Raw genomic sequence first — 22,281 nt, 5'->3', positions numbered from 1 at the left:
TACAGAAAATATATTTTTAATATTGTAAATTACTTACATTTATTTAATATGAAAACAACAAAATACCAATTTAATGTGAATTCTTTTCAAAGTGGTTTGTAAATACTAAAACAAAATGGCATAGATCATAAAACGTTGATTGTTAGTGGTGTCAAGGCACACTTGACTAAAAACAAAAAAAAGTTAAAAGTTTGTTTTGTTAAACACCACCACCAGAGTACATTGATATTTATTAATCATCGGCTATTGGATGTTAATCATTTGTAATTCTTAAATTGATTTATCTATTAGTAGCAAGGTGTCTTTTATATGCACCATCCCATAGACAGGATAACACATACCACAGCCTGTGACCAATGCAATGGTGAGTTATGTGCTCTATTGCCAAGCTATATCCAGTCTACCCAGTGATGAAGGAGATGAGGCTGGGTGAAGGAGGGGGGTGAGGATGACCAATACAATGGTGAGTTATGTGCTCTATTGCCAAGCTATATCCTGCCTGCCCAGTGATGAAGGAGATGAGGCTGGGTGAAGGAGGGGGGTGGGGGTGGGGGTGGAGGTGACCAATGCAATGGTGAGTTATGTGCTCTATTGCCAAGCTATATCCAGTCTACCCAGTGATGAAGGAGATGAGGCTGGGTGAAGGAGGGGGGTGAGGATGACCAATGCAATGGTGAGTTATGTGCTCTATTGCCAAGCTATATCCTGCCTGCCCAGTGATGAAGGAGATGAGGCTGGGTGAAGGCGGGGGTTCGGGGTGGAGGTGACCAATGCAATGGTGAGTTATGTGCTCTATTGCCAAGCTATATCCTGCCTGCCCAGTGATGAAGGAGATGAGGCTGGGTGAAGGCGGGGGTTGGGGGTGGAGGTGACCAATGCAATGGTGAATTATGTGCTCTATTGCCAAGCTATATCCTGCCTGCCCAGTGATGAAGGAGATGAGGCTGGGTGAAGGCGGGGGTGGGGGTGGAGGTGACCAATGCAATGGTGAGTTATGTGATCTATTGCCAAGCTATATCCTGCCTGCCCAGTGATGAAGGAGGTGGGGCTGGGTGAAGGAGGGGGTGAGGGTGAGATGTGCTCTATTGCCAAGCTATATCCTGCCTGCCCAGTGATGAAGGAGATGAGGCTGGGTGAAGGAGGGGGTGAGGGTGAGTTATGTGCTCTATTGCCAAGCTATATCCTGCCTGCCCAGTGATGAAGGAGATGAGGCTGGGTGAAGGAGGGGGTGAGGGTGAGTTATGTGCTCTATTGCCAAGCTATATCCTGCCTGCCCAGTGATGGAGGTGGGGCTGGGTGAAGGAGGGGGGTGGGGGTCAGGGTGATCAATGCAATGGCCCCAATTTATTTCTGTGCCACTGAGTTACCATTATGGCGCTAGAACAGAAAGACAGGACATGAACCACTTCATCATAAATATTCCAAAACATATTCTGGATAAGTCTGCGAACTCTCAAATATTACGAACATGGATGGGTTGATTGGGTTATCGACTGCAGAATTGAACGGTCTCTGCTTCAAGTCACCAGGATCCGGTGGAGGCCGAAGCATACGCTTGTTTCCCGCCGTCATACGACCACACAGAACCTTGGCACACAGCATCAACTTGGACCTTCCCGTCTTGTCAGTTCGTGGAAATGGCTGTACTGTTGTCAGGTGTGGTGCTGGTGTTGGTGGAAGTGAAAATGTTGTTGTAGGATGTTGTAGTATTGCTGCTCCTCGATGAAAGGCCTTGGAATTTAATGACATATCACCACTGTGAGAATAGCCATCAGAATAACTGGCATCTTTAGCAAAATATGTACCTAAAAATAAAATAAATTCAAATAAGAAAACGAAATTCAGCACAATTAAGTTTTTCAGAACATTTATTTTACTTAAAAATCATTGGTTATAATCGATCCAGATCCGAAAAATTACTGCAAAAGCTAGGGGATTATGAGGAATATTCCAAAATAAAAATAACATGCAAAAATTGCAGGAAGGGTTACACAATAGACATATTTTACTAGGTGCTATATCACAGATACAAGTGCCATACTGAGCTATTTTCACATGTATTTATGATAAATAACTAGAAAGTGCCATACTGAGCTATTTTCACGTGTATTTATGATAAATAACTAGAAAGTGCCATACTGAGCTATTTTCACATGTATTTATGATAAATAACTAGAAAGTGCCATACTGAGCTATTTTCACGAGTATTTATGATAAATAACTAGAAAGTGCCATATTGAGCTATTTTCACACGCATTTATGATAAATAACTAGAAAGTGCCATATTGAGCTATTTTCACGCACATTTATGATAAATAACTAGAAAGGGCCATACTGAGCTATTTTCACACGCATTTATAATAAATAACTAGAAAGTGCCATACTGAGCTATTTTCACGAGTATTTATGATAAATAACTAGAAAGTGCCATACTGAGCTATTTTCACATGCATTTATGATAAATAACTAGAAAGTGCCATACTGAGCTATTTTCACGAGTATTTATGATAAATAACTAGAAAGTGCCATACTGAGCTATTTTCACATGCATTTATGATAAATAACTAGAAAGTGCCATACTGAGCTATTTTCACATGCATTTATGATAAATAACTAGAAAGTGCCATACTGAGCTATTTTCACATGCATTTATGATAAATAACTAGAAAGTGCCATACTGAGCTATTTTCACGAGTATTTATGATAAATAACTAGAAAGTGCCATACTGAGCTATTTTCACATGCATTTATGATAAATAACTAGAAAGTGCCATACTGAGCTATTTTCACATGCATTTATGATAAATAACTAGAAAGTGCCATACTGAGCTATTTTCACGAGTATTTATGATAAATAACTAGAAAGTGCCATACTGAGCTATTTTCACATGCATTTATGATAAATAACTAGAAAGTGCCATACTGAGCTATTTTCACATGCATTTATGATAAATAACTAGAAAGTGCCATACTGAGCTATTTTCACGAGTATTTATGATAAATAACTAGGAATTAACTGATCCCACACATAACTCTGGAATGTTGAAATTGTACTGTGCTTGCATGCCAATAGAGAATAGAGACAGGCTCAGTACAACTATATTTCTGTGCAATCAAAGGTTATGAAATCAAAGAATCCATAAAAACTGGCAAGTTGACTATCTACCAACCTCAGTGGTGTCGTGGTTAAGCCATCTGACATAAGGCTGGTAGGTACTGGGTTCACAGCTCGGTACCGGCTCCCACCCAGAGCGAGTTTTAACGACTCAATGGGTTAGTAAGACCACTACACACTCTTTTTCTCTCACTAACCACTAACAACTAACCCACTGAACTGGACAGACAGACCAGATAGCTGAGGTATGTGCCCAGGACAGCATGCTTGAACCTTAATTGGATATAAGTACGAAAATAAAGTTGAACTGAACTGACCACCTGTGGCCAGATAGGGCTGTCAGGGACAGCCATGTCTCTTGGCAAAATCATTTGTTTTTTAATTTTATTTAGGGAATTTTGGTTTACTGAGGGCCAACTTTTGAGCAGTTTCACTGCAGTAAGATGCAACTTTATAATAAGAATAATTATTACAATCTTGGTAAAATGGTAATAAAAATCTTTATACTTCAGTTCATTGGTGAATAAGTTTTAAGTTCAGTAAGTTGGTACCTTTCCCAAACATTGTGCCATGCCGGCCACACAGCCTCCAATCAAATCCCTCCTTACAGATAGCGTTCACAGTCTCGGCGTTTGAGCCATGGAACAGGAGCTGTTCGTTGAGTTTCTGTGCTCCGAAATCATCCAACATGTGCTTCCGGGTTCTGCGGGAAAAAATTGCTTTTTGCAGTCATTAAAGTAATCAAAGAAAGGAATGTTTGTTTAGTAACACTACAACACATGCACTGCATCAGACAAAATATATTGTTTGTTTAGTAACACTACAACACTTGCACTGCATCAGACAAAATATGTTGTTTGTTTAGTAACACTACAACACATGCACTGCATCAGACAAAATATGTTGTTTGTTTAGTAACACTAACATGCAATGTTATCTTAAAAGTTAACTTTATAACAAGCAAAGTTAATACCAGACAAAATATATTTTACTTAGTTGTAGTTAAATATCATGAGATACTAGTACATGTTTTTATTAAGAAGGCTATTTCAATTTTTAAAACATTTATTGAAAATCCTGCATTGAAATTGTTTTTTGACTACAAGGAAAAACGACCCTAGAATAGTAAATAAATGTAATTTGTGATGGATTTTCCCTGACTGCAGCTGTGTAACGGAGTACTGAAAACAGTCACAAATGACATCGTGTAATGAAGAATGATCTGCAATTTCTCACACTTACAGTAAATATTTTTGCCACAGTCGTGGGTTCTGTATTCGTCTGATCGACTTCACCAGTCTGCCTCGCATCGTGTGACGGAAGCTATCTATCACGGTTTTGTATTCTTCCGATCCCGGCTGTAACTTTACTCTGATGAAATCCTGTAACATTACGTGGAATCAATAATATAAAGAAAACAAAAATCTGGTTGCTTTTTTAAAATTAAGCAATATGAATGAAAGAACAGTTTAACAAATTTCAGTGCACTGTTTTAACAGGAATTAATTATTATTGTGTGTAAAAAAATATATACAGTCGAACCTGTCTATGGTGGCCACTCATGGGACATGACAAAAGTGGCCGCCATAGAGAGGTGGCCGCTGTATGCAGGTCATATATAAGTCCGAATTTTTTAAAACAATTACACGTATGTTGCAATAGAACTATTAAGGAGGCATATACATGTGCAAGAACGTAATTAAAAACAAGACAAAAAATTATCATCTATATGAAATTTTATTAAGTGAAAAAGAGAATATTTAACAAACAACAGAATAATGGAGCACTGTTCTGTGCATTAAAGTCACTGATTATCCTTTAATGTTCACTTGCTAAAGAAGTCACGTATCTTGCTTTGTTTGCACGTATTTTCAACTCGCATGTTTGACACACTTTCCTGAAGTTCCATCACAGAAGTTATGATATCACATTTACCGTGGAAGAGTCCAAATTCTTTTAACTTTCGAACATATTGTTCGGCCTCTGACAGAGAACACACGGTGGTAGTATCCACACTTTCTTCGTCACTGCTAACATCTTCTGATGACTGGGATGGCTCCGAAGTTCTTCAGAAGTTCCGAAGTTGGTCTGGTCCAGTTCAAAGATCCTTCCTCACAGGTTGGAACGCCGGCATCTGAGTCAGCCAACTCTTGAAATGTACAGTTGAACAGCTGCTTTGACTTGGCCAATATAACTAGAGGCAAGTCGTCGTCATCGTCAGTGTCGACATCACTGGCTGCACTAATAGCTACTTCAGAATCTTTGAACCCACATTTTGCGAAGCACTTCTGGATGGCGGATGCTTCCACGTGTTTCCATGCATTGTGGATCCAGTAGATGGTCTGCAGAATGTTGATTTCTTTCAGAAGCTGTGAACCACACTTGCTTGTATCCTTTTCCATGGCAGAGATCACGTGCTGTAGTTGTCTTTTCCGGTATTTGAGCTTCATTGTTTGTATGATGCCTTGGTCCATCGGTTGCAATTTGGAAGTGGTATTCGCTGGCAGAAATACTAATTTCACATTACTGAGTTGAGTTGCAGGGTGAGAAGGGGCGTTATCGACAAACAGTAACACTTTTCTTCCATGTCGTCTCATCTTGCGGTTAAATCTCTGCAGCCACCACTCAAACAATCCGGTGTTTTCTTGTTGTTGGTGTATGTTACTGGTAGAGATTCTGGTGTTATGTTTTTAAAACAGCGTGGTTTCTTGCACTTTCCTATGACTAGAGGAACACATTTTTCTCCGGTCATACTTGCACATAATGCCACGGTCAGTCTCTCCTTAGACCACTTACCGCCAGCACATTCATCACCTTTCACTTTAAGGGTTGCCTTTGTTGTATCCCTGTAAAACAGACCGGTCTCGTCCATATTGAAAATGTCCTTAGGAGCATACCCGTCACACACCACTGGCAACTTTGACTTCCAGTCCTCAACTGCAGTATCACTTACGTCACCTCGCTCCCCACTTAGTGTACCTGCGACGATGTTGTGCCTATGCCTGAATGAATCCAGCCATCCATTTGACGCTTTGAAACTCGCTATTCCCATATCTTCGGCAAATTTTAACGCCTTGTCACGGGGATCCTATAATACCCGTAACTGAATGAAACACGATTGTCCAAATATCTCTCCTAACTGTATATCTATTAGATCTCTCTGTAACGGGCGGTTATACCCGCTGGCTCGTCTAGGTATGATCAGAGATAAGATCTTATATAAAGTATATATTATTATAGCACATTTAGTTCACTAGAAAACACAACAAAAACACAATACACTTTGGAATCTGTATTAACCTACGCTGACAAATGTACTGCCGCAGTAGTTAATTAACAACAACAAATAATAACAACCCAGAACTGATCACTTAATTAGTTAATCTCTAGGTGTCTAGTTTCCACAATATGCTAATCACTTCACCATGACACAACACCCACATGTGTGATAATTGAAAAACGCTGCCAGGAGAACTTAATTAATAAAGGAATTACAACTCTATTCCTAACTGGTTAATTTTTAATTAACCCTTACTACTCGTTCAATAACCTTGTAATACAGAATTAATACTGGTACCTATCACAATAAAGACAATAACCTAGTTTACCTAGGTCCTCTAGGATGACTGGTTAAGCTTTTTATAATTATTTAGGACAATGAGCCTACAGATTACTGCGTCAGATGACCGGCAGCACCGTCTAAATAATATTGGTATAATACAGTATTAAAATATTTAAAGTCACATCAATTACATCAAGGTTATACACAGAGCAGAAAATATATATTTACCAAAGTCCCGTCTGAACTAATATAGATCGTTCAGTGGACGACGTCCGTTCCCCTGGATACTTCCAAATGTTTCTCCTCGATATCTCTAAAATCCTATCTATTTATTCAAAAATCTGACAGACAGCGAATATCGCCTGGGGGTACAAGGCGGTACTGAATCTTATCATGTGAATTTCCACAGCGACCAAGCGGTATTTTTTCTCTCATTTTCATATTGGAATGCACGGTCGCACGAAGGTATTACGTAACAAATTGCCCATCTGGGCTAAGTGCATTTGGAACTGCACACGGCCTTCTAAAACAATTAATATCGCCACAGGCGAAAAGAAATTAAGAGCATGTACCATCACACGCCTTCGCCTTAATCAGTGGACCGCTGACATTTATTCTACGAGCAGTGGCATCTTGGAACCATTTCCAAACCAACATGTTAATATCCTCATTGCCTGTAAGTTTTCTCGGCCTTTTTCTGTCAGAGGGCTGGTTGTTATCATAATCTGCCAACACCTCCGCTTTTCTCTTTAAAATGCCATCAATCTGAGTTCTACCCACCCCGAAATGTTCAGCAATTTTTCTAGCACTCAATTTGTCTTTCTCTGATTTTTTAATGACCTCTACTCTCTGTTCCAACGTTTAGGTGGCATTTTGAAAATAAATATCAGAAATAAAACTGCAGCAGTATTTAATTCCTTCTAGAGTTGACACGTTTAACTCCAGTTGTTTTAGGCTAGATACCCTCTTATCAACTGCGTTTAATGACCACCGCCAATGACTAGTACATCGCACCGTTAATCCAGATTAAAAACACTTGTTAATTAACGAACACAGCTAAGCGACCAACGACCTTTAAAGGACCGCTGTTTATCAAGCCAATTGGTTATATCAACAAAAATATCTTACGGGTTTTTTTTTTCGATTGCCGACATTTCTTTATAACTTGCACTAAAAAACAATTGTGGACGCGATAGCAGGTTCATTTTCGCTTTTTTATGACAAAAGTGTGGCCGCGTTACCATATAGAGGTAAAATATATAGTAAAATGCATTGGGGGGGGGGCCTCAGGGTGGCCGCCATGGACAGGTGGCCGCCATATGGAGGAGGTGGCCGCGAAGGCAGGTTTGACTGTATATTAATTGACATTTGGTCTAGGTGAGTATTTTCTAAACTGTTCTTAACCCAATGACCACCCCCAGTAAAATGTAAGAGGCTGGTACCCGCCTACCTATTGCTGAGTCATTATAATCGTTTTGAAAGGTAACAGGACTCTAATTGGAGAAACGTACACTATTATGTGTTGAGATATGCTTTCATCAGATACCTGTTCAGGTGTATATCCTAATGTATTTAAAAAGTGTTTTGTGCAACAACACCACTAGAGCACACTGATTTATTAATCATCTTTTAGTGGATGTCAAACATATGGTAATTCTGACATACAGTCTTAGAGAGGAAACCCGCTACATTTTTCCATTAGAAGCCCAGGATATGCACCATCCCACAGACGGCCTTTGATATACCAGTTGTGGTGCACTGGCTGGAATGAAAAATAGCCTAATGGGCCCGTCGACGGGAATCAATCCTAGACCGACCGAGCATCAGGCAAATGCTTTACCACTATGCCACATCCTGCCCCACTAATGTATTTAACCAAGTTATTAAAAGTAAGGGATGAAAGTCGGTTGTAAAAAATCTGGAAATTTTAACATTGGTGGTTGGAAACTGAGATAAATTCTGAGTGTGTTAACTAACCGTGTCCTTATCTGGCATTGGGTCCCAGTGTTGTGGCAACTGTTCCATACCAGCAATGTCGTCTGCTGCCAAAAGCACCGGGCTGCAGCTGGAGTAGTCTCTATCATTCCATGGCTTCTTGCAGTAGCAGCAACATGTCTAAATTTAAATAAAAAAAGAGAGGAGATTTTTAAAAGCTCTATAATGCAAGAGTAATTTGTTGAGAAACCTTTTACTAATTACACAATGTAATTTATTTTAAAATGCTACATTCCAAGAGTACTGCTAAAGCAATATATGTTCTCTACCGGGGCCCAACAAATTTTCGTATCATTTAAATTCAAGGGCCATAATCTGTAACAATATATATGATAAAGCTACATAAAAAATTTCAGCTCAGTATCTAGAGGCATTGGGGAAAAAACTTATGGAAAACTAATATTCATATCTCCTACGTTCAAGGGCAATAACTCTATAAAAGTCAAACTTGATCTGTAACAATTTTAGCTCAACATTTCAAGGCATTGTGGAAAGAAATGTCCAGAAATATATATGTGGGACATATGGACAGACAGATGGAAGGACGGAGATGAAACCTATATAGCCCCCTCTGGTTGCCATTTGCCTTAATTTTGATACAAACAGACTGTACAGTGTGTAATGTTTTACAACTGTAATGAGAAACAGATCCATATGTATATGTATGATGTTTGGTTTATACTAATTAAAAGTACCATCATGCAATCTTCATTTTGACACTGGAATTCTTTATTCCCAGGAGCCATCTCAACAGGCACTCCACAATCTGGACACCTGAAAGGTATGGACATTAAAAATACTCTATACCTGTAAAACCAAAAGCAAACTTCTAGCTGCCTATTCCTTGTTAAATTATTTAAATATCTAGCTTTAAAGTGATAAGCTTGAGTTTATGGTCATAGTAACAGAGTTTTGGCTACTATAGCCTTTTTATTGTTAACATTACGTAGTTCTTACATTTCTTGCTAATAAAATATAAATATCTAAAAATCCAATGGATTTCTGGTCATCATATAACAAGGATGAACACATGGCTATAACACTTTAAATTAAAAAGAAGGAAGGAAGGATATGGTTTATTTAACGACGCACTCAACACATTTTATTGACAGTTATATGGCGTCAGACATATGGTTAAGGACCACACAGATATTGAGGGAGGAAACCCGCTGTCACCACTTCATGCGCTACTCTTTTCAATTAGCAGCAAGGGACCTTTTATATGCACCATCCCACAGACAGGATAGCACATACCACTGCCTTTGATATACCAGTCGTGGTGCACTGGCTGAAGCAAAAATTAAAAAGACAACAACGCCCAAATAGCATCAAAATAAGTAAAAAATAGTTGTCGAGGAACCTGTTCCCCGAAGCGATCTTGGCACTACTATCACCGTAAATACCTACCATACTGACCTTAATTTGTTTTTCTACGATCGCCAGCCCATTCCACATGGCTTAGCTTACTGTCATTGTAAATGATGGTAAATATTTACAATTGGTATGAGGCAGTTAGATGATGATTTGAACATTTGTCAAGAAGGATACTAACTCTTAGTGTTAAAATGGATCTAATATACACCAGACAGGCCGACCTTTTCAGGGCTAGCTCTGGCACTCACCGACATATTTTAGAAAATAACTGACAATTTCTGCAATTTTTTAAGTTTAATAGACAATTTGGCAAATTGTTTTGCTCACCCAGAGCTAGCCCTGATATTATGAAACTCAACGTTCGATGAAAAACATTCACACAAAAATATGGGAGATAACCCTCATGTCTTAAGCATATCACTTAGCAAATAAACTGATAAAGTTACTTCATGGATGTCCGATACCAGTGAATATATCCAAGATGTTCAAAATAGTCGGTAATTAATTTATTAATTAACTTCTGGTAAGTCGTATTTCTTCGCAAACAAGATTTCAGTCATTAAAGGGGCACTTAGACTACCATAAGGTTGCTTTGTGGAACGGCTACAGTGAAGTTTACATGTGGCAGCGTAAAACTTATCGTAAGTCACTAAGATTCTTTAGCTGAACAGGGCCCTGATCATCCAGAAGGATAAAGTTAAAGTTTCTTTTGTTCAACTACATCACTAGAGCACATTCATTTATTAATCAACAGCTATTAGATGTCAAACAGCAAGGGATCTTTTATATGCATTTACCCACAGACAGGACACCATGTATACCATGTCCTTAGATAACCCACTTGTGAGGCACTGGATGAAATGAGAAAAACACCAGTTAGAGAATGAAAGGGTCAACCGAGGGCTTGGAACCTGCAAACAAAACACCGTAGACGAATGCTCTACTTTAGTTCCTGCCACTCCGAAGGTTAACACGTATCAGGAAATTTGAGAATGAAACTTCAGTCTTCACAGGGTGGGATGCAGCCCATTGGTAAAATGCTCACTTGATGCGTGGTCAGTCTGAGATCGATCCCTGTCTGTGGGGCTATTACTCGTCCCAACCAGTGCATCAGGACTGGTTTACAAAAAGCCGTAATATGTGCTATCCTGTCTGTGGGATGGTGCATATATAAGAGCCCTTACTATTAATGGCAAAATGTAGCGGGTTTCCTCTATAAGACTATATGTTGAAATTACCAAATGTTTGACATCCAATAGCCAATGATTAACAAATCAATGTGCTCTAATGGTGTCGTTACACAAAAACAAACGTTTTTAAAACTTTATTCTTGACAACATTCTCAAGTGATCTGTGTTTCATCGTTGAAAGTATCTTTGCGTAATAAAACTAAATGCAAGACAGTCTGGGTTGTATGATAGAATGATACATACTTGAACATGTTTGGCATGTTGTTGATACTTTCTAGGCAATATTTATCCATTTTATCCTGGACCAAGTCTATCACCATGGACGGGAGAATCTTCTTTGCTTCACCTAAAATTAAAAACAAGATTCAAACTAAAATCACCATATTATATAGCATCAAAAAAAAGAAAAGAAAGAAAAAAAAGAAAAGAGTTGTACATGTAAGTTTGTTTGTTTAATGACACCACTAATCTAAGAGCACATTGATTTATTAATCATTGGCTATTGGATGTCAAACATTTGGTAATTACGATTCGTAGTCATCAGAGAAAACCTGCTACATTTTTCCATCAGTGGCAAGGGATCTTTTATATGCACCATCCCACAGACAGGATAGCACATATCATGGCCTATAATATACCAGTCATGGTTCACTGGCTGGAATGAGAAACAGCCCAATGGGCCAAATGATGGGAATCAATCCTAGACCGACTGTGCATCAAACTAGCACTTTACAACTGGGCTACATCCTACCCAGCAATGAAAGAAAGAAGTGTTTTATTTAACGACGCACTCAACACATTTTATTTACGGTTATATGGCGTCAGACATATGGTTAAGGACCACACAGATTTTGAGAGGAAACCCGCTGTCGCCACTACATGGGCTACTCTTTCCGATTAGCAGCAAGGGATCTTTTATTTGCGCTTCCCACAGGCAGGATAGCACAAACCATGGCCTTTGTTGAACCAGTTATGGATTACTGGTCGGTGCAAGTGGTTTACACCTACCCATTGAGCCTTGCGGAACACTCACTCAGGGTTTGGAGTCGGTATCTGGATTAAAAATCCCATGCCTCGACTGGGATCCGAACCCAGTACCTACCAGCCTGTAGACCGATGGCCCAACCACTACGCCACCGAGGCCGGTTACCCAGCAATGAAGTTAGAGTTTGTTTTGTTTAATGACATCCCTAAAGAACATTGATTTAGTAATCATTATATATAATGAATACAGTGAACATGCTTACCAATAGGAATCTCACTCTCGCACAGATTAATGGGACAATTGATATGAACCTGGAATGAAAGAAAAAGAGGAAAGTACATCAGGCTCCTTGTTTTAGAAAACTTTTGGGGCCGAATTTACAAAGCCTGTTTTAGACTTACACATGCGTAATTACATGTGATAGCAATGCTTAGACATCTGTGTTTAAGAAAAACAGGCGTCGTAAATTCGGCCCTTAAAACTCTAGACAGACCCTAGTTTTTAAACACTAAGGCAGGGCGGGATTTAGCTCAGTGGGTTGAGTGCTTGCTCGAGGTGCTTACGTCGCAGGATTGACCGACCTCGGTGGATCCATTCAACTGACTGGGTTTTTTCTCATTCCAACCAGTGCACCACAACTGGTCAAAGGCCATGGTATGTGTTTTCCTGTCTGTGGGAAAGTGCATGTAAAAAGATTCCTCGCTGCATTAGGAAAAATGTTGCGGGTTTTCTCTGATGACTACGAGTCAGAATTACCAAAGTTTGACATCCAATAGCTGATGATGTAAACACAATAGCATATTTTTCACTACTAGTACCATTTTTGATAATGGAATCATAGTTTACTTAGATTTTATTGTTTAGATTATCCTTTACATACATCCAAAGTGTTTCTGGTCATTCTGGTGTTAACAATGTCACAAAATGCATCGTTCATATTTTTTAAAACGCACATGTGTCTGAGAAGTAACAGTTTTGCAGTTGAGTTTTAGTCTATTTTTAAGGGTATTTCAGCGTTTCAGCATCACAGACTCTTGTTTCATTCTGTTGTAATTTTATCCAAATGTGTTACAGGTTTGTAGATTACCTAACCAAACTTAGTGTTAATTTTTACAAGTTGAAACTAGGGTCTGTGACTTTTAAGTACACACTCCAAATGTTACTCCCCATAATGCATCAAAATGACATAATCCACTTGAACATAATCCACAATTATTTGAGCTTCAAAAACATTCTGGATTTGAATGTACAGCTAAAAGGTCTGCAATCTGAATGACGTTAACCAGTCTTAAAAGCACAACAAAGGCATTCTTGAGAACACCACTGCACAAGTAAAAATGCTATCTATTGATGGTTGACAAAATGTAAGATTGAATAATAATACTGGGCACCGGTAAGGACATAATAAAATAAATGCTAGACTTTCAACCATATTTTTTTTTTCAAAACATTTTATTTTATTTTAAAAAAGATATTTTTAAGACATATAAAACAAGCAATCTGAAAATTCCAAAAAACTCTCGGTTTACGAAACTGCGGAGCTGTATTTTCGTCATTATCATCAACTGCATAATGAAATAAGAAGTAAGCCGCTATATTGGTTTCTAGTCTCCGACAACCTGTCGTAGGATCTATGATGTATTTACAATATTGTGGAGTTACAACAATTTTGAAAATATGCTACGACATTTGGTGCAGTCACTTACGATGGATTTATGATATATCGTAGCTAAGATGGCTTCGAAAAAATTGGCTCTAGTAACCTATAGTTAGTACCAGCCTTGGTGGTGTCATGGTTAAGACATTGGACATAAGGCTGGTAGGTACTGGGTTCGCAGCCCGGTACCAGCTCCCACTGGGCCGCCAGTGTTCGAGATTAATGGTTACCCGATATCCCGGGGATACCCCATTTTAATTTTGGATACCAGACTTCAAGAACACAGTATCCCACCGGAATACCATATAATATTGGATTTTTTTTTTAATCCTGAGTTTTTATTTTTCTTTGAAACAAAGAAACTTTTCATTTATTGGCAAAGTTAAGTAACAGTATTTTGAGCTCGTACCCAGTCTAATTCGACACCGTAACAATATTTCCACAACTCGTACCCAGTCTAATGCTACACTGAAGCAATACTGGTGTAGCAATAGACTTGGAACTGCTTTGTCACTATTATTTTTGTTGGATGTTTCTGCCCTTCAAATTTTATTTTGAGATATTGATTTCATGTCTGCAGAAAACTGATACAAGTAGGTTTATCATTAGTAATGTCTAGAACACTTATAGATTACTACTAAATACTAATTTATGTCAGTATTATGCAAAATTATATGCAGCAAATCTTTTTGCCGATGATTCTGTTTGATTGCAAATTCCACAATTTGAAATGTGATAGCGGCGTAGCAATAGACTGAGAATGAGAACAGTGTCGTCCAAGTTTGTTAGGATGTTATTTATGAATTTTCTTTAATTGAGATACTAAATTTTCAGGTGGGATACCAGATTTTGAAATGTTAGTATCCAACTGGGATACTGCCCCCCAAATTTTAATCTCGAACACTGTTGTCACCCAGAGCAAGTTTTAATGACTCAATGGGTAGGTGTTAGACCACTACACCCTTTTCTCTCTCACTAAACACTAACTAACCCTCTATCCTGGACAGACAGCCTAGATAGCTGAGGTGTGTGCCCAGGACAGTGTGCTTGAACTTTAATTGTACGATAGAATGAAAATAAGTTGAAATAATAAATATAGTTTACTACACATTTATGAAGTCTACAGTTCCCATTATAATCTCTTCACAAACACGCTGATACGTTGTTATTCATTCATATCACTTCTTGTTCTACCGATTCATCAGTGTGTAATTTATAATTAATGCACAACTGATTAAAATTTAAATTGTGGTTCTTTTGTTTAAGAAAACAGAAAAAAAGAGAGTGGAAAACGAAGTATACCGGGCCCCGTTCCATGAAGCGATCTTAGCTCTAATATCAATTTAAATGTATAACTACCTAATGTACTTAAGGTGATCTTAGCACTAATATCATCTTAAATGCATAACTACCTAATGTACGTAAGGTGAACTTAGCACTAATATCATCTTAAATGCATAACTACCTAATGTACTTAAGGTGATCTTAGCAGTAATATCATCTTAAATGCATAACTACCTAATGTACTTCAGGTGATCTTAGCACTAATGTCATCTTAAATGCATAACTACCTAATGTACTTCAGGCGATCTTAGCTCTAATGTCATCTTAAATGCATAACTACCTAATGTACTTAAGGTGATCTTAGCAGTAATATCATCTTAAATGCATAACTACCTAATGTACTTAAGGTGATCTTAGCAGTAATATTGCTTTGTGGATTGGGGCCCTGGTAACCTGAATGACCATTCTCCATTTATTTCGATGTCTGCTTTTATCCACATGATAGGCAGTGAAGGAAGGAAGGGTTTTATTTAATGATGCACTCAACACATTTTATTTATGGTTATATGGCATCAGACATATGGTTAAGGACCACACAGATATTGAGAGAGGAAACCCACTGTTGCCACTTAATTGGCTACTCTTTTCGATTAGCAACAAGGGATCTTTTATATGTGCCATCTCACAGACAGGATAGTACATACCACAGCCTTTGTTACACCAGTTGTGGAGCACTGGCTGTAACGAGAAACAGACCAATGGGTGGACAGGCAGGGATAAAAATCTAGGATCTCTGTCATGACTTAACCTTTCAAAATATAAACAAATCAATGATACAGAAACAAAGGTCAGTCAGAGTACCTACCAATATGCATACAATCGAATATATATACAGTCAAAGCTTAAAACAAACCTGGCTGTCACTGGCAAAAATGGCCTTGACCTCTGGTTCAATACATTTTTGACATACGGCATGTCCATCACAGCATTGGGTTACTTCCTCACACTCTTTGTAAGCTCCACAATAATTGCACTGAAATTGACTGGAAACCTCTACCAAAAAAAAGAAAATTTAAATCTCAAATCTAATGACAGGTTCTATACGCATCTATATGCATCATTCTGGTTTTCCAATGGACCAAGATACAAGCCGCCATTTATGAAGTATGGAAAATTAGCTTTTTCAGAAAATGTATGGGTTAGTGTATTAAATGACTTGCAGCTAAGATATCTGGTCAGACAGATGACAGACCGACAGACATGCAGGCTGGCCGGCAGACAGACAAACCATAAACTTACGGCCAACTCATGGGGTAAGCTCCATGTCAAATCCAAAGTAAACCTACATGTATTAGTGTGAATCAATCTATGTGTTTAATGACTGGGTCCTGTATGTAATTCGTCAATAAAGGTCAATAAACTGATACAATACGGTGACGTATAACAATGTCTCCATTTTCATAAGTATACACAAAGCAGAGTTCGACAAATCCGCTTGCCCGACGCCCGTGGCTAATTGATTTTTAAGTTCGGGCTAGTGAGAAATGCAAAACCACTATTCCCCTCTTTATCGCGGTTTTTTTTCTTTTTCTCTCGGGTGAAATTTTCGTTTAATAAATTTGATTGTGACGTTTGTCATCGAATAATATCAACAACGCAATCAGTATATAATAATAATCCACTTGAACTAGGTCTGCAAACTGCAGTAACATGCTATCTCTACATCGCCACAGTTACAGCATGCATTGTTTACTTTTCCCTTTCAAGTTTCTGGCACAGGAAATAAGTCTAATGACATGCGTGTTTTGACTGGTTGGACACGTCACGTGGTAGTTAATCTCGCACATATGTTTTAGGCTGAGAACTTGGAAATCACCAATCGCGACGACAGGTTAATCTCAATCAAGCAAACCCCAGTCATGCTTTGAATTTCAGTGTTTGTTTTATTTACCTATTGTTTTCTAATTTAACACTTCGCTGACATGTGTTTCTCGGCAATCAGGAGAACAATTTACTTTAATGGTAACCGCACATGCAATGACTCTGCTTGGCCTATTACGTGTAGCAGTTTTGATAATGCGTCACACTCACAGCTGCCAATACAAGATGATACCTTTTCTGCTCATCAATTAACAACAGATTAGATGTCACCGTTATATTCTTTTGATATTGGTCTGACATGGGGGTAATGCCCTGTATTTGAGCAATTGACATCACCGTTCCTGGCAACATAAATAATAGGGCCCTAAATGTATAACCCAATATCGAATACACTGAACCATCTATTACCGTGTGTCACAATGTCGTACCCTCATTTAAATTTAATTATTTTGATAGTGGGTTTAAATATCAACCATGAGTTTGCTCAATTATTTTTCCCCGGGGAGAGGGCAAAAGCGAAAATGGAACAATGACGATGGATCACACTTTACAAAAAACCAAACGTACAACACGACAAAAAACTGAAAGTTTCAACATGATATAACTATAAGTTTTTGTTTTATTTTACTGTTATACTCGTAAATGTGTAATGTTACAAAAATTATATAAAAATCCAGTTATTTGGGCTAGTGCTTTATCTTGGTGGTTTAGTGGTTTTTACAAACCCACTAGCCCTGTGGCTACTGACTTTTCAAAATATTTGTCATACTCTGCACAAAGAGTACTATTTATTCTGCTAACATCCCAACTCTTAAAGTGTCCATAAAACATTTTGTTACTTTAGTTACTAGTAAAATAAAATGCAAATGGTCACTTAATTCTGTCAAACGTTATTTCAAAATTAAATGTATTTTTACCATCAAATGTTTCGATGCAATAAGGCTTGCCTCGTGGTGTTGTAGACACATCAATGGTCATCTCATTTGGAGGCTGTCTTTCTGGGGTATAAGGCAAATCAACTTCCATATCAGTCTGCCAAAAAAATGTAAAAAATAAAATCACACATTGTTAAAAGCTCATATTTGTTGAAAACGGTCGTATTTCTGTTCTTATGGCGACTGTCACTGGGAATTTCGCACACACAATCGACGACACTGTCAAGGTGAGATAACGTTTCAATCCTCAGGCAGTTGGTAACCCATGTTCTGTCTGCATCAGGGAATATACTCAGCTGCCAGAAAAGAGAAACATATTTACTGTTATAAAAAAAACCTGTTTATTGAAAAATATATGTATACATTAATAAGAACACTAACAAATGTAGCCTAGTGCTCTACATCATCATCAAGCATTAAATTTGGGAATTTTTTGGTTTGCTTTGTTTTTGACAGAATTGTAAAAATGATGTAGTCTCAATATGTTGGGATTCCATCTCATAAATGTGTTCTTTGGACTCAAAACCTGGTTTTTGTGGAAACAAAAAGCCTGCTTAACTTCATAGCCTAATCATGCAATTTTCAACAATTCTACTTAGTTTCTACAATAAAAGGTTCAACAAATTATATTTTTTTATTTTATTTATAGTTCTTATAGTTACTCTTAAAAAAAAAAGTAAAAAGAATTCAACCTATTATTATTTTCTGACCTATGTTTTAGTATCAATGTTTTAGTTTAGTAGCAATGTTGGAAATTAAGGCGGCATTCCCTGGAATATTTTTATTATTTAAGCATATAGAACAGAAAATCCAATTATGTTTGGTGCATATATGACGCCGCGCTCCGCATTGGTTTCACTACGCTGGCTTATCTACATGTAGGTAAAAAACAAAGGCAGTATTTCGAAAGTGGGATACTTTTGATGGGCTCCTAGCGATCTCGGTTTTCATTGGCTTATTACAAGTGTGGAATTCCCCAACAAGAGATCACGTGAGATTTCGCAATTTTTGAACAAATTTAACTGTCTTGATTGAGGGGTCGTCTCATATCTCCAAAACATAATTATATCCATAGAGGTATGGTACAACGCCTTTCCAGGGGTCGGTGGGTGGGGGATTTGCCTTGAAATTTTGACAGTGGCCAGCTGTTGGCATATGCGTTACATGTAAGGGGGTGTTACTAATTACGTAACGCTTTAGGGGTAGAGGAAGAGGGTACTGTGTTCGATTTACGTAACATTTTTCAAGATTATATGTTATTTTTATTCATTACTTAGACCTAAAAAGGTGGGTTTTTTGGAAATGCGCTGTCAGTCTAGGATCAATCCCCATCGGCAGGTATATAAAAGACCATGGTATGTGATATCCTGTCTGTGGGATGGTACATATAAACGATCCCTTGCTAAAAAAAAATGTAGCAGGTTTACAAGGCGCGTGTGCAGGGATTTCAGCAGGGTTGGGGTTGTAGACTGTTTTGAGCAAAGTTTATATGGGGCCCAGAAAATACATTTCAATTTTTTTTAAACTTGGGCAAGTAAGGGTTTCGATCTCCAATACCCTCCCCCTGCACATGCACCCGATTCCTCTCTAAATGTCAAAATTACAAAATGTTAGACATCCAACAGCAGATGGAAGGAAGGATAGGATATCTTTTATTTAACGACGCACTCAACACATTTTATTTACGATTGTATGGCATCGGATGATTATTAAATAAATATGCTCTAACTTTGATGTCATTAAACACCCCCACCCCTAACTTTACCCTTCCAAACAAAAGAATATTTATTTGAATTTGTCGATTTTAACATGTAAAATTAAGAAGTGAAAACGTTCATGGTCTACTTTAGTATATATATATTTTTTTTTAATATATACATGATTAATGTGTTACTGGTATACAAACTAAACTTTGAAAGTTCTACTAACACTTTATAAAATATTAATTCTGAAATAGGAAGGTACGATTGTCGATAATACGTTGTCAAGATCAAACCGGTTTTAAGGAAAGACTCTAGTACCGTATCTTCAACTGAACGTTCTTCGTACAGCGCAAGATTTCTCTTTTAATTTTTTGAGACAAACCCTACAATTTGAAATCGGCAAATGCACGTGTAAACTGAAACTGACAACAGGCCTTCGTTTGTGCTTTGCCAAGCTATGGTAGCACAGACGACGAATCAAGCATATACTTTTGACAATCTCCGTTCATAGCGAACAAACACGAGTATTTTAAAAGTGCATTTGAGCTTGTATTTCATATTTGTAAATGATGTTATAATATGCTAACTAGAGAATGTAACTTTAATACTTGACTACCTCAACAAAGGATGGATGTAGCTCAGAGATATAGCATATTCATTTACCTTGGTGGACCCAATGACTTATTTCCTAGCACTGGAACTAGAATCAGGAGGACATGAGTCATGTGCTTCCTCACTTTTTTAAGCTCTATACAGGTAATTTTTAATATCTGCTTTAATAAAGTGTAAGCTTTGCAAGGACCTCAACGAGTCATGGAGAAGCATTTCAGAACATTTAATGTTCCCAACTTTCGGGGAGAACCCGCCCAAACACACACACACACCAAACTTTAAAGTTTAGTGATGTTGTTAAACAAAACAAACCACATTAATTTATTAATCTTCAGCTATTGGATGTGAAACGTTTGGTAATTCTGACACATGGTCTTAAAGAAGAAACGTGCTACATTTTTCCATTAGTAACAAGGGATGTTTTATATGCACCATCCCACAGAAAGGATAGCACATACCACAACCTTTGATATACCAGTCGTGGTGCACTGGCTAGAACGATAAATAACCCACCGACAGGGATCCGAAACAGACTGCGCATCAAGCGAGCACTTTACCACTGGGCTACATCCCGCCTCCACACACCGAAGTGTCAGACAACAATTGCCCCAGGGTCTCCTGGAAATATTGGTACACGTACCCCCTCCTTTTTGGTATATTCGTGCACCATTGCTTGTTCTAATGGACTGCTCTAGACCAAGTCTTGTAACTGATGATAGGGAATTACATTTAGTACAGTGAAACCATTCAAACTGGATCCTTATAACCAGAATTTCCTCAAAAACATTTTTTACAGTCCCGTTTTAAATATCAGTACGGATCATAACCTCTCTAAAGCAAAGACCCTTTAAAACAGGACTTTTTATTTGGTCCTGTCGGTGTGGTTTAGAGGTGTCTACTGCAGTACCTTATTTATCAATGTGCTAAAATGTTGGTAGGCAGACATTCCTATCCTTTAAAACAAAAAAACTTACCTCTTGAGTCACCTGCTCTGAAACATCGGTCTCCTTTTCTTTCCCAAAACCTGAATCTGTGTCATATTTCACTGTCAATGGACTGAAACGTAACAAAGTACTGTTTGCTAGTACCGTACCGTTTAGACCGGTTTTACCTAAACTGTCCAAATGCATGTTACCAGTACTACCAAATGAATAAACATTTGAGGATTCTGAATGCGTGTCGCCACCAACTGTATAACCTGCTGAAGATTTTGTGCCATTCTTATTCTCCCCCAACACCACATCGGATGAATCATTAAGAAAGCTGAGATTTTCGAAGTCTGAATTCAAGGAATCTAACACAGTGTAGACGTTGCTGTCTGCCCTCAGATCAATTCGGTCAGGTTTGGAGTCTGTTGCTCCAGTCAGTGTGGATAGTCTTGATTCTAATAATCTATCACGAAAGTTTCCATTCAGATTTACTGATCCACCAGACCCAGCCTTGAACGCATGGGCCACATCACCCTCGCTTGTCTTGTCAGGGTGGCCTGTAAAACAGTGTAAGTAACATCACAAGTAAGTCCATTTATTTGATATATCATGTTTATTATATTACAAGTAAATATACAGCAGGTGAAGGGATTATCTGAAGTGAAACTTTTGTAAAATAAAAGTATTTTATACTTACACTGCAGACATTATACATTAAAACTAACACACGTCCACTGCAATCCATGCATTTTACTAACGCAAGGGAACTATAGTATAACACTTAAAAACAGTTGTTTACATCACCTTTTTTACAATATGTTAACTGACAACAGATAACCTGGACCCATATTTTCGAAGCTATCTTAGCAATACAAATTAAATCGTAAAATTGTTGTAGGCTATGACGTCATTATAGCGCACACACCATAGTGACGTCATTATAGCACACACACCATAGTGACGTCATAGCGTACGATTTTGTAGTGCTAAGGTAGCTTCAAAAATATGGGCCCAAGTTATCAGTTATCAGTCAACATACTGCAAACAAAATAAAAGAAC

At 38.0% G+C, this 22,281-nt stretch overlaps 1 protein-coding gene across 1 annotated transcript; it reads right to left on the bottom strand.

Annotated features, from left to right (window-relative positions):
* LOC121381882 lies at positions 1 to 22,105 on the bottom strand. Its single transcript, XM_041511275.1, has 11 exons — positions 22,027 to 22,105; positions 21,268 to 21,779; positions 17,961 to 18,075; positions 16,076 to 16,215; positions 12,484 to 12,532; positions 11,480 to 11,582; positions 9,368 to 9,446; positions 8,655 to 8,792; positions 4,358 to 4,497; positions 3,667 to 3,818; positions 1 to 1,805 (listed from the first exon to the last, which is right to left on the bottom strand). Exons 2-11 carry the CDS (start codon positions 21,421 to 21,423, stop codon positions 1,411 to 1,413), a joined length of 1,467 nt encoding a protein of 488 aa, XP_041367209.1. The 5' UTR covers positions 21,424 to 21,779; positions 22,027 to 22,105; the 3' UTR covers positions 1 to 1,410.
* Between the last annotated feature and the right edge of the window lie 176 nt (positions 22,106 to 22,281).

Source organism: Gigantopelta aegis, chromosome 9 (assembly GCF_016097555.1).
Source record: "Gigantopelta aegis isolate Gae_Host chromosome 9, Gae_host_genome, whole genome shotgun sequence".
Lineage (NCBI taxonomy): Eukaryota > Metazoa > Mollusca > Gastropoda > Neomphalida > Peltospiridae > Gigantopelta > Gigantopelta aegis.
This window is presented reverse-complemented; position numbering and strand designations above follow the sequence as displayed.